The 13007-nt window shown below is 40.1% G+C and overlaps 1 protein-coding gene across 3 annotated transcripts in view; it reads right to left on the bottom strand.

The window, feature by feature from the left end:
• Positions 1-13007, bottom strand: part of ARMH4 (armadillo like helical domain containing 4) — a 119109-nt gene that overhangs the window by 69680 nt on the left and 36422 nt on the right. For all 3 annotated transcript variants that reach the window (XM_079125818.1, XM_079125819.1, XM_079125820.1), the window contains exon 5: positions 7078-7335. In XM_079125818.1, coding sequence (XP_078981944.1) covers positions 7078-7335 — 258 coding nt within the window. The remainder of the gene's footprint in view (positions 1-7077; positions 7336-13007) is intronic.

Genomic DNA, 13007 nt, shown 5'->3' with positions numbered 1-13007 from the left:
GCCCTTCCACCATGATGTTCTGCCTCGTCTCAGGCCCAAAGCAATGGAGCTGCCTGACCATGGACTAAATCCTCTGAAATCATGAATCAAAATAAATCTTTTCTCCTCTAGGTTGTTCTTGTCAGGTATTTTGGTCACAGTAACCAGAAGCTGACTAACACAACAACATACATCAAAATACACTGACATTTGTTGCAGGGAGTTGTTTCAAACCTCACACTTCCCACTGTCTTTTGGGAAGTATCTTTGCCTTGCTGCTACAGCTACATGTTAAATGTTACAAACTAATAAAATGGAAGAAAATGAAAAGGAGAAGAATGTTAGCATATTCAAAGAGTGAATTTTGTGGTCATGTAACCTATTTCTACAAGGTCCATCCACCATATTTTGGGTCAAGTTCATTCTTCCTTCCTAGTGATTCAAAACACATTTGTCTTATGTTCCTCTCCCTTTCTTCTGGTTAAATTATCAGGCAATGAAGCTGATGAATCAATCCCTCATGAGTATAATAAATGATAATACCTTAATGGCTTATTCTACTCAGAAAGCAGTTCCATATTTTTCTAAGACCTTCTGAAGACATAGTATCACAATCCAAGCTAAGTCTATAATTTTGGAAAGTAGAAACCATGTTAGCATAGGAAGGTTATTATAAATTAGAAGATCAGGCAAATGCACCCCTAAAGTCACACCTCACAGATGGCTTGCCCACTCAAAGCAAATCCTGGTTATAAGTGATGACTGACTTCCTTGCTGTGGAATTGCTCAGCTACTGACCTCATATCTATGGAACTACTGGCTGCTCCATGGTCATTCATGACATATGGCAGTATGTCAGCCTTTCACCATTTCCATAACATACAGCACTTAGTAGGTACTCGTGTTAATCAGCTTTGCATCACTGTGACCAAAATACTTGACATAAACAACTTAGAGGAGGAAAGGTTTATTTTGGCTCATGATTTTAGAGATTCAGTCCATGATCAGCTGGCTCCAATACAAAAACATCATAGCAGAAAGGCATGGTAGAGGAAAGCTACTCAGCTCAAGGCAGCTGAGAAGCACAAAAAGAGAAAGAAAGGATTGGGGGAGAAGACAAACCCTATCAAGACTTGTCCCCAATGACCTATTTTTTTCCAACTAGTTCCTACCCCCCAATAGCCCATGCAGCTACCAATGGATTAATCCATTAAAATAAGAGCCTTCATGATCCAATCATTACCCAAAGGCCTCACCTCTGTACTCATGAGACTTGGGGGAAATTCCATATCAAAAACCAAAACAGTGCTTAATGAATGTGTGGTTAAAAAAATTTTAAAAGGTACACAAGTGTTCTTCATCCTTCGGTTGTCCATAGACATCCCTACAAAATTAACTGAATATTTACCATGGTTTTTTTTGGTTTTTTTTGTTGTTGTTTTTTTTGTTTTTGTTTTTTTTTGCGGTGCTGGGGATTGAACCCAGGGCCTCATGCTTGCAAGGCAAGCACTCTACCATCTGAGCTATATCCCCAGCCCTTTACCTTTTTTTTTTTTTTTTTTTTTTTTAAGACTTTCAGAGAAAAATACTCAATTTCCTCAATCAAGTACCCATTCCAATGTGACAAGCAGGTTTTCAAAAGAAGTGAAGACACTATAAATCTGCACTTAGCTGATGGCTTTTGGAAGTCTTACCTCTCCAGAATATCAACAAAATCTATAGTAACCTAAAGTAGTCTCTTTTTAAGAAAAACAATGAAATAATGCCATCATCAAGCTCCCATCCAGAACTTATGAACTCAAAACCTATGTAAAATACACAGATTAGTTTAAATAAAGATTGGTCACAGGATTCTTGAAGGATAGAAGAGACACAGACAAGTGTCTAGTACAAGAGAAGAAAACGGAAAACACACAGAAATCACTGATGGATGTCGTGATTGACACCCACCCCCATCCACTCCATCAATGGTTGTTGGAAAATAGGCATGTGGACTGATCCCAGTCAGTTAAGGGAAAGATAAATTCCACTGAAAAATCCTTAGAAAGACTTTCTCTCCCTTAAGAAAAGCAGAGTGAAAAGGCAGTTGTCTTCTATCTGGGGACAATGTCTTGTTGGTGTGAAATTGAGCTCTCTGCCTCCAAAGCAAGTGTATGTGACAGTGTGGAAAACAGACGTTCAGAGAATTTTAGGCTGTGAATCTACTGCTTTGCTTTAGAAAGTCATCTACATTTTCCACTCTGTTTACTTCACAGGAAGTGAGACTATAATCTATTCAAAGAGTTTGCATTATATTTTTAGTCAATCCCAACTACCCATCTCAATCTGTTCATTTAAAAAATATATGTGGGTTTAACATTTGCTTTGGTGTATCATTCATGTTGTAAAATGGATGTGGGAGGTCTATAAATAAAATAATCCACTTAAAAATAGACTGAAGCATACAGCCAATCAAAATATTATTATAATAAACAGGATTACTTTTTTAAAGGGCCTCAGTGTTTGCATTTTCACTGATCCATATAAAGTAGATTTAATTTTACAATATTTACAAAATTGTACATCTTATTAAATAATTTATGGAAATCTGTATTAGTTTCCTATTGCTACTGTAACAAATTACCATAAATTCAGTGGCTTAAAACACCACAAATTTATTATATTATCTCACAGTTCTGAAATTCCAAAGTCTGAAAAGGGTTTCCCAGTGCTAAAACTAATGTTGGAAGCACTGCATCCTTTCTAAGAACTCCAGGAGGAAATCTATTTCCTTCCCCTTTCCAGCTTCTAAAGGCTCCCAGCATTCCTTGGCTCCTGGCCCCATCGCCCCAGCATTTGCTTTTGTCATCACATCTCCTTCCATGACTCTGACTCTCCTTCCTCCCTCTTATGAGGACTTTGAGATTACACTGGACCATCCCAGATAATCCAGGATCTTCTTCCCATCCCTGTCTCAAGAACCTTAACTTCATCACATCTGCACACTCCTTTTGCCACATAAGGTAACATATTCACAGGTTCCAGAGAGCAGGACATGGGTTTCTAGGGGAGCCATTACTCTACTCCCACAAAATCCATCACAAATAGGAACCCAAAGCCAGGCTCAGGGGCACACACCTATAATCCCCGCAGCTCACAAGGTTGAGGCAGGAGAATCGTGAGCTATCAAAGCCAGCCTCAGCAACTTAGGGAGGCCCTAAGCAACTTGGCGAGACCCTGTCTCTAAATATAATATTAAAAAGGGCTGGGGATGTGGTGCAGTGGTTAAGCACCCCTGGGTTCAATCCCCAGTACCAAAAAACAAGTAGGGACCTGACCTGAGAGTATTTAGGAAAGTGGGTCAATTAATACTAACCCAGAAGCTGGTATTGGCTTTGAGTTTTCTTGCCCCTCCAAGAAAAAGTTGGTGGGATTATAAAAACATTCCAGCTTCACACACTACTCAAACACAATCTTCCCCAGTGAGAAAAAGATCAGGTTAAAAGATTTGATCCTTGTTTTGGTTTCCACAAAACCCATAAGGCTAAAAACAGGTTGGTGAAATGAATTTATTGGGAAAAGAAGAGTAAAAAGTAAGAATCACCTAGGGAAATAGTAAATCATTATAGGAAAAATAAAAACCTTAGCAACTGCAAGAATCACTTTCAAAAACATAACAAATCACCCAATTGGAATCACTAATTTATGAAATTTTAGCTGTGTACAGGGGTTGGAATCAGGAAGCAGAACAGGAGACGATAGAGTGATGTGTCCTGAGCCTTATTGCCATTAGTTAAAAATTTGAACAACAAATTCAAGTGCTCATCGACAGGCGAATTGATAAACAAGATGTGTCCATCCACACAACTAAATTACACCTAGCCATGACAAGGGACAAATTACTGATACATACAGCACAGCTGAATCTCAAAATCACTGTGCTAAGTGAAAGAAGCCAGACACAAAAAGCTATATAGCATATGATTCCATTGATATTAAATTCTAGAAAATGCAAATTAGTCTATAGTGTCAAAAGTAGACTTGGGGTAGGGGCTGAAGGAGGGACTGCAGAGGGCATGAGGAATCACTGGGATGAGATGATAGGAATGTTCTGCATGTGATCACGAAGGGGGTATGTGGCTGACAACTGTCAACACTCATTGACCTGTACCCTTTAGGGGGTGCAGTTTTTGCTTTGCAGTGTATACCTCGATGATTCCTTTAAAATCTTCTTCAGTAGTAAATTTGTGTTGAAGATGATGACAAGGCCACAACCCATAATCACTGCAGCTTCCAGCTGAAGCCTCTCCACATTTTTCTTTTTTTTTATTTTTTTTTAATTTTTTTATTTGACAGTAGAATGTATTTTGACATATACATACAAGGAGTATATCTTCCCATTCTTGTGGTTGTACATGATATAGGTTATACTGGTCAGGTATTCACATATAAACAAGGAAAGTTAAGTCCGATTCATTCTACTGTCTTTCCTATTCCTCTCCCACTCCCTTCCTTTCATTCCCCTTTGTCTAATCCAGTGAACTTCTTTTAAGAATGGAAATCTAGGGCTGGGAAGGTAGCTCAGTGGTAGAGCATTTGCCTGGCATGCATGAGGCCCTGGGTTCCATTGTCAGGACTCAAAATAAACAAAAAGAATAAAAAATCTATAATATTTCAAAAACCCTTGAGAAATGGAATCTACCCATTCAAAACTGGACAATCTTTAGCACAAAGTCCTAAGATGAAAAAAGCAGTAATTTGATTATTCTGTGATTTAAATCCCCTCTTTCCATCTGAGTAGAAACAAGATAACTATAGTTTTCTTGTATTTTTATTTTACCCATTCCTTTACATTTCCAAAGTACCTGGAGTTCTAGGGACAAGGGGTGGCGTTGTCGGGGACAGGTGAGGGTTGGAACAGCCCCCTTCTCACTTTGGTTGCCCCTGCTGGTAGCACATCACTTCCCTCCAGGACTCAGGGTGAGAGTGAGGGTTTGGTCCTCTCTAAGGCAGAGGAAGGAGGAGGAAAAGTGACTATGGGATGTTGCAAATCACATCTGCCCTGACTTTGATTAAACATGCTGCTGACTGCTTTTAGAAGGTAAGTGTATTTAATAAGACAGCCCTAACCTGTCATCCCTCTTCACCGGACATGGAGGGAATTTTTTAATTGTTTTGTTCTTTATTTTTTGAGAAGATGGGAAAGCAGGCTGTGGGGAGCATCGTTTACTCTTATTTGACAACAGCAGGAAGACTTGCAAAGAAATGTCAGGGGTGAACAGGGCATGGCCCAGCAGTGGACGTCCCTGTTCTTTGTTGTGCCCTGTCTCATCTCCACTTACTTTGCTTCAAACGTTCTCAGAACATGCTCAGAACATGAGCAATGTTCTTGCTACTGAGTTCCTGATTTTTCCTAAATCCTTGGATCCTAAATCCTCTCCACATTTTTCTAGGCTTCACAGTTCCTCCAATTACTTATACTTATTCATGGATGGCAAGCCAACTTTATAAGTCAGGAAACTCATTTCCTTGACCACAGCCAAGGGTAGATGCCACATGAACTCCCTCCTCCTGTAGGAAGATAATCTCCCTCATCCAGTCCCTAGCAAGGCACTAGAGTCAAAAATATTCATCCTATCCATGCCAAAAAGACAGTTACCATATACATGATAGAACCACTTTACGTGCAGATTTTTGTCTTTGTTTATAACCTGCATTATAATAAGTAATCTTTGTATTTTGTATTTTTTTCTGTTCATTTGAAACCTGTTTGTGTACAACAGGAGTCTTTCAGACTAAATATCTGTCCACTTGTTCACAGATCAGTGTTCATATTATTTTGTGTTTATTTTATAATATTTTGATACCATAACATTTTCATGACTTTATAAACTTTTAACAGTTTTATTTGACACATTTTAAAGTAATTATTGCCCAATACATGCTGCATTTGTTCAGAAAATAGTTCAACAGATATTGTATGTACAGCAATAATTCCTTCTGCCTGACCGCTGGACACTAACCCTTCAGTATCCTCTCTCTTTGCAAAGTCTCAGACCCACGTTCAAATTTCAATGAAATACCTCCAAAACCAGTTATATGATTCTTCAGTTTAATGTCTGTCATGCTGAAGGTATAAACCAGCCCAGCTGTTTAACAACTAAGAGAGTTTTAAGGAATGGATTTCTTTAAAGAGGTCACTTCATATTAGGTCAGGAGAGTGGGTCTTGTCAGGCATGGTGGCACATGCCTGTAATCCCAATGACTCAGGAGGCTGAGGCAGGAGGATTGCAAGTTCAAGGCTAGCCTCAGCAACTTAGCAAGGCCCTAAGTAACTTAGCAAGACCTTGTCTCTAAATAAAATGAAATAAATTTTAATTTGAAGACTGGGAATGTAGCTCAGTGGTAAAACATGTCCAGATTCGATCCCCAGTACCAAAAAAAGAGGGGGGTGGAGAGAGAGAAAGAGAAAGAGAGAGAGACTCTCGTCCAGAGTTTAATAGTGTGTACTCCTGACAAGAAAAAGGAATAGACTGGGGAGCTTCTCTGAGGCAGGAAGGGAGGACCAGGCAGGGATGCAGCCTGCATCCTTGGAGTCTCTTGTGGAAAACATGGGCCATGCACAAAGAGAGTAAGCACAGGGATATCTGGACCCTCCGCTGGTGACAGGAGACTGTGTTTGACAATAAACAGAAAAGTCATGGGACGATCCCAATGCTCACCTACTAGCAGAGGAAGAATTTCCCCTGAGGAACAAATTCTGAAAAGACAGAGGGTGACAGAACACACTTGGTTCCTGCCTCCCGTGTGCTTGTGCTCTCGTTAACACACTGGTTGCACACGTCTCCTCCCTATTCACAAGTCTTCCTAAAGTTCTTCCAGCTAAGAAGGAAAAATGGAATTCCTTCCCCAAATCAGGTAACTGTTCTCATAATGAGCAGTTGTAATCTGCTATTTGCAAACATAAACTTCTTGAAGAAATAACTGGTCTTTCCCCAAATGAACTACTCATAAACAGAAAAATCATTTTGCTCCATGACAGATGCCAAAGAATGAAAGCTGTCACCTTAGCACAGTAAAGGAGGAAGGAGGGAGGAGAAGGAAGTACAGGACTCTTACCCAGGCCTTGATTCTGCTGTTCCCACTCAATGGCATCGGGCACCTGGTAGGTGGCCCCCTCCAGTGGGTCCAGGTTTCCCTGCTCCAAGCCAGGTTCCTGGGACGTGATGCCAGGGAGGGTGAAGCCCGGCAGCTCAGAGTCACCATCGAAGCTCTCATCCAGGGAGTCCGTCTCTTTATCCTCCTCATCTTCTTCCTCATCTTCCTCTTCTTCCTCCTCATCTTCTTCATCCTCTTCATCCTCATCTTCTTCCCCCTCTGGGCAAAACAGAAATCGAAGGGAAACACGAAAACATGTAATGAGCACATACTCAAAACACCTGCAGCCTTTCAGCTGATCCAAACACTACCAAATAATCATGCTTGGCCTTTTAATACCAATTTTATAGCCAAAGTCAGATGATATGAGCTTTGCCGAATTATGCACCCACCATATACCCTTTATTTTATTTCATTTCATTTTATTTCATTGTCATACTGGGGATTGAACCCAGGACTTGGCACATGTTAGGCTAGTGCTCTACCACTGAGCTACATCCCCAGTCCGTATACCACATATTTTAAACTTCAAAAACCGTCATTATATCAGATAAGTATCATACGTCATGCTTATTGAGAGTCAAAGTTGAGGTACTGTTGTTATCAATTTATGTTTACAGGGGTAAGAAACATCCCATTTCTGTATTCTAGAGGTCATGAAAGATGTATCTGTCAGAAATTACACTGAGATACCAACAGAATTTAAAACAGTTGTTCCCATCCCTTTATCTCACATAATATTAAAGATGAAAATTCATTATTTTAGCATGATTTCCTTTCTATTCTTCACATCAGTAAAAGTATCTCACAACAATGTTAAGTGAGTGGCACAGAAATCCACTCTTGGGCCCCATTCTCCCTGAGGAGGAGTTACCCAAGAAACTGGAAACAACTTTATCCACATTCTCAATTCCACTCTAAAGGAAACTGGGAAACAGGATATGTATCAAGGACAGTCCGAAAAGCAATAAGTGAGAAAAAACTGTCATTATCACAATCCTAAGAGTTAACATTTGCAATCTGTCATTTTCAGGGCTTCAAGTGAAATGGGTTTAAAGTACATAAGATCAACAATTTCAATTTTCTAGGAATACTCTCATAGTCCCCCAAACTATGGATGTACCCACAAAGCTCCTGGTGAGTACCCACAGAATTAACTGAAGGCCTTCCCTTCATCTGTCCCATTGGCTGTCAACACAGTGGTTACTCAACAGGGAACAGGGAGCAGAAACAACCAAAGCAACTCAAGAATTCTGAGACTCTCTTCTGTTCCCAAACAACTTTCTTCACACCTACCCATCATCCTTTATCATTTAGAGGTTTTGTGATTTTTTTTAAATATTAGCTCCTGACTGGGGTTTAGAACAGAGGTAGAATGCTTGCCTATCACGTGCAAGGTCTTGAGTTCAATCCCCAGAAATGCAAAAAAGAAAAAGACAATTTTACTCTTATCTTTTTTTATTCTTATAGGTCTTTTAATCTTGTAGGATTTAATACCTGTCACTATTCCAAAAATTCAACATGTTTTTAGTGTGTGTGTTCTTTTTTTTTCTTTTTTTTTTTTCAGTACTAGGGATCAAACTCAGGGCCTTGTGCTTGCAAGGCAAGCACTCTACCAGCTGAGCTATTTCCCCAGCCCATGTTTTTATTGTGCACCTAATGGGTGCTATTCCTGGAAACAGCAACAAAGCAATAATGTTTCTAACTTCACAGAGCTGATATGCCACTCAGGGAGACATACAGCAAAAAAGTAGATATAAGTAAACTGTCAAGAAAAAAAGAAAATGCCAGGTGCTCTTATTTTTAGATGGACAGATTAAGGAAAACTGTTCAGACAAAGTAAAATTTGAACAGAGACCATACCAAAATAATAAACTATCTTGTTTAATTCAGGTCAGTGTCTGCAAGAAAAGCACTCACAGCAGATGGACAGCAAAGACAAAAGTCTTGTGGCAAGTGTGCATGGCAAGGAAGAGTGGACTCGGGGCAAGGATGGACAGAATACAGGAAATTCTGAAAGAGGGAGTATGTACAGGCCAGATCTGAATTAAACTTTTTAAAAATGACTCTGCCTACAAGGTGGAGAACGATCAATGTCAGAGCAAGTGACACAGCAGCAAGTCCCATTGGAAGGAGGTTGCTTAACACTTAGGGAGCAGGTGATAGTACCTTGCACTAGGGTACAGTCTAGAAGGTCAGATCTAGAATGTAATTTGAAGGAGGAGTCCTGCTGATAATTATAATGCGACGTGCAGGAGGAATATCCCACATTCCTAAAAATGAAAATTAAAGGATAATGAGAAATATCAAAACGTTTTATTTCAGATAGCTTGTGTAATGGCTATGCCTATGACATTCAAATGGAATGCTGGAAGTCCTGAGAAGGTCACAGCTACAGATAAAATTTGGGAGTCAACAAATCATACATAATATCTCAAGCTTTGAGACAGCTTGAAATCATCAAGAGGGCAAATGTGGACAGAAAGGGTACTGGTCCTGCCCAAGCCCTGCACAATCTACCCTTCGGAGGATGGCCAGCCAAGGAGAAATCCCACAAAGGTGACAAAGAAGTGACCACAGAGATGGGAGAAAAGCCAAGATGACTGCCATGTGAAGGAAGGCAAATAAGTGAAGCATTTTGGAGAGGTTAAATAAGACTGCTAATGTCCCTCTGGTTTTGACATTGGGAAGGTATTAGTGACCTCAACAAAGATTTTTCCCCTGGGAGAATAAGGACAAAAGTCAGGTTGGAGTGGTTCAAAAGGAAACTAGAAATGAAATAGTCAATACAGCAAATGTAGAAAAGTATTTCTAGAAATTTGGCTGAAAAAGAACAGGAATATTAGGGTATAGCTAGAAGGCGATATGGAGTAAAGGATAAGATTTTTTTTTTTTTTTTTTTTTTTTTTTTAGAAAAAAGAAGATACTACAACTTGCTTGTAAGTTGATGTTTCAGATCCAGTAGAGAAGGCTGATGATGGTACAGGAGAAAGAGAAGAAGCTGGAGCAATGTCCTGGGAGACCCGGCATCACAGAGCAGTTATACCCAGCGTCTGAGCTACATGAAGTTATTGTGGCTGTAATTTTGATCAAGTTTCTGAATTAGTTCGCACCTCAGCTTCTTCATCTATAACAATGGCAATGTTCCTACCGTTACCATCCCAGGGCTGTTGTAAGGATTTCATTAGTTAATATGTAAGGTACTTAGAACGAAGCCTAGCATGTAGTGGTCACTGTGTAAGATGAGCTTCTTGGCTCTTACTGACAGGGCCCAGGATCCAGTGCACAGGTTGGCACAGATATTCACCACCACTATAGGAGGAAGGGCAGAGAAAGCAGGCACAGATGCAGGGAGTGGGTAGATTTGGTGGCAGGAATATGTCCAAGTTATCTTCATATTTCTCTTATTTTCTCAAACAAGAAACTGAATAGGAAAAGAGAAATGTCAGTGGTTGGAGGTGAGAGGAGAAAGCGTGAAACAGCATCTCGCAGAATGGGCAAGTGAATTCTCAGGGGAAATGTGGTGGCACTGCCAGGGGGCACTATGAGCCACTTGAGATGTGTCATCGTAAATTTAAAGTGAGACCCATTAAGATGGTTGTGTTTTCCCCCAGCCACAATCAGCTGCTTGGGTGGAGACGTGGGTGGAGAGGTGAGTAGGCAGAGAGACTGAATCAGCAGCTGGTTTTACTGGAATGGAGAGAGGGTAAGATGGATGCTGACTGCGGGAGAAGGGGTAACTATAAACATGCACTCGAACTAAAGAGAAGCTCAGGAGGAGGCCGCACAGCCAAAAAGTGATGAGACAACTAGATTTATGGAGAAAACTTTCAGGGACCATCAAAACTATATGAGGGATTTGCTGATCTTCCTCCACAAATGAGAATTCATCATAGGCCAAAAAGATCACTTCTTTAATTTTCTGAAGCATTATAAAGTCACTTTTAGTTCCCTTTCCTCCCACAAACCTAAGAAATCAGAACTGATGGAATGACTGTGACAACTGATAATGATCCTCTATTCACTATTCTCTGACGACTACCACCTGCCAAGGAAACTCCAACGTGGACTTCAACAGCTTCAGTTAATTCCCCTAAAGTATAGAACTATAAAGAACAAAAAGGAACTTTACCCTTACCCCAACCTCTTGTTCCAAAGAGAGGACTGCACCTAAACATGCCAAGGCCAACAAGAAGGTCTATACGTTCAGGAGAACACTACTAGGGTCAACAGGTCTCCTACACTGTCCTGCACTCACACACCATGTCACAGTCCTCCTCCTCTCCCTGCCCTGAAAAGCCCAACATGAGATAGCGTCCTCTGAGTCAGACAATAAAACCAAGGCACACTCTCCCAGTGATAACTTAGTAAAATACAGTTGATACTACTGGACATTAAGGAAGGATTCCGATTTACCTGGGAGAAAGAAAGGGAAGTCTTTTCCTGGTACTATCAAGCTCATCCTTTTGCAAGAAGCAGCTTAGAAGATTTACTACTTGTCACTTAAATATCGGTAAAAATCACAGAGCATGCACAGAGGATAGCTATGGAAACGTCAGTAACCATGTAGAAAAGATAGGAAGATGAGCCTTATAGCAATGAGATTGCTGTTTTAGTCTACTCTTATTCTTTAACTATCTTTTTCTGCCAGGAAACACTTTAGGAGCTTATAATAATTTTGTAGTCATTAAACATCTTTAGTCATGTATCACTCTGCTGCAAATACCAATGGAACATTGACGACTATTGCAGATCAATAACAAAAGAGGTATTCTCCCCCTTTCTAATACTAGCAAAATAATGTCCTTTATAGCAGCTTGACCCAAGAAAGGTGGGAAATTATTGAGTAAAGGAAGGGTAGTCTTATTCTCTGTGGTATCACCAATGACTAGCAAACTACTTAGCAGTCACCAGTGCTGGAGAAATAATTGTTGAGTGAATAGAAAGATGGATAAATAAATGAATTAACAATAATATAGATGCAGTTTTTTTAAAACCTAGATCTCAGAAAACAGAGTAACATTTAACAAACAAGTAGTAACACATTCATCTGCAGAATCACGCAACAAGCATGTAAGACCAACAGTTGTAAAACAAACCAGAGTTCTGTGTGTTCATCTTCTGTTCATTGGAACTGAAGAGAAAGATGGATCTTCCAATGAGTACACCCAAGAGAAGCGATGTCATAAATACCTCTGAACACAAAGGGCTGCTATACCATAAATGATCAACAAATAAAATTGTGCCAAAAACAGTAACCGGATCCCTGATCTAAAGTTGAAAGAAGAGCTCATTCAAATAACACTGCAAGGTCATAAAGATTATACAGTAACGCTTGCTGAATTTTGAAATTTTTAAAAATGAACCCCCATTTTATCTTTGTTTATCTGAACTCCAAATAAGCACATAGGTCAAGGTAAACACACACACACATGCACACACACACACACAAAATTATTCCATACAAAGATGGCACAAGAAAAGAAAATTTGAACCTCCACAAAGAAACATGAATAACAGACACACCTCAGAGACCAACATCAGTTAATAAGGTTCAACGACTTAAAGTTGTATTTGTCCTGAAAGTCCCTAAGAATGGCTGCACCCTGGGAAGGGCAGGTTCAGAGAGTTCAGCCAGAGAAGTTCCTTCCTGTCATGTCACCTTCCATGAGGAATGGGAAGTGCGTCCTCAGAATTGACATGTCTTTTTCCTAGGTTGACGGGATGCTGATTACTACGTAACACCACAGTAACACTGGCATCGTTCGGAGGGGTAGGCATGATGGCTTCTGGGTAACCATCTCTTTGGGTGGGCAAAATCCTCCCACCAAACTTTACTGTTCCCACTCCCAAAAACATGACACACACTGCCCAAGTTCCCTTTTCACTCT

This window comes from Sciurus vulgaris (assembly GCF_902686455.1).
Source record: "Sciurus vulgaris genome assembly, chromosome: 2".
Classification (NCBI taxonomy): Eukaryota; Metazoa; Chordata; class Mammalia; order Rodentia; family Sciuridae; genus Sciurus; species Sciurus vulgaris.
The sequence above is the reverse complement of the archived record's forward strand: the minus strand, read 5'-3'. Positions and strand labels throughout refer to the sequence as shown.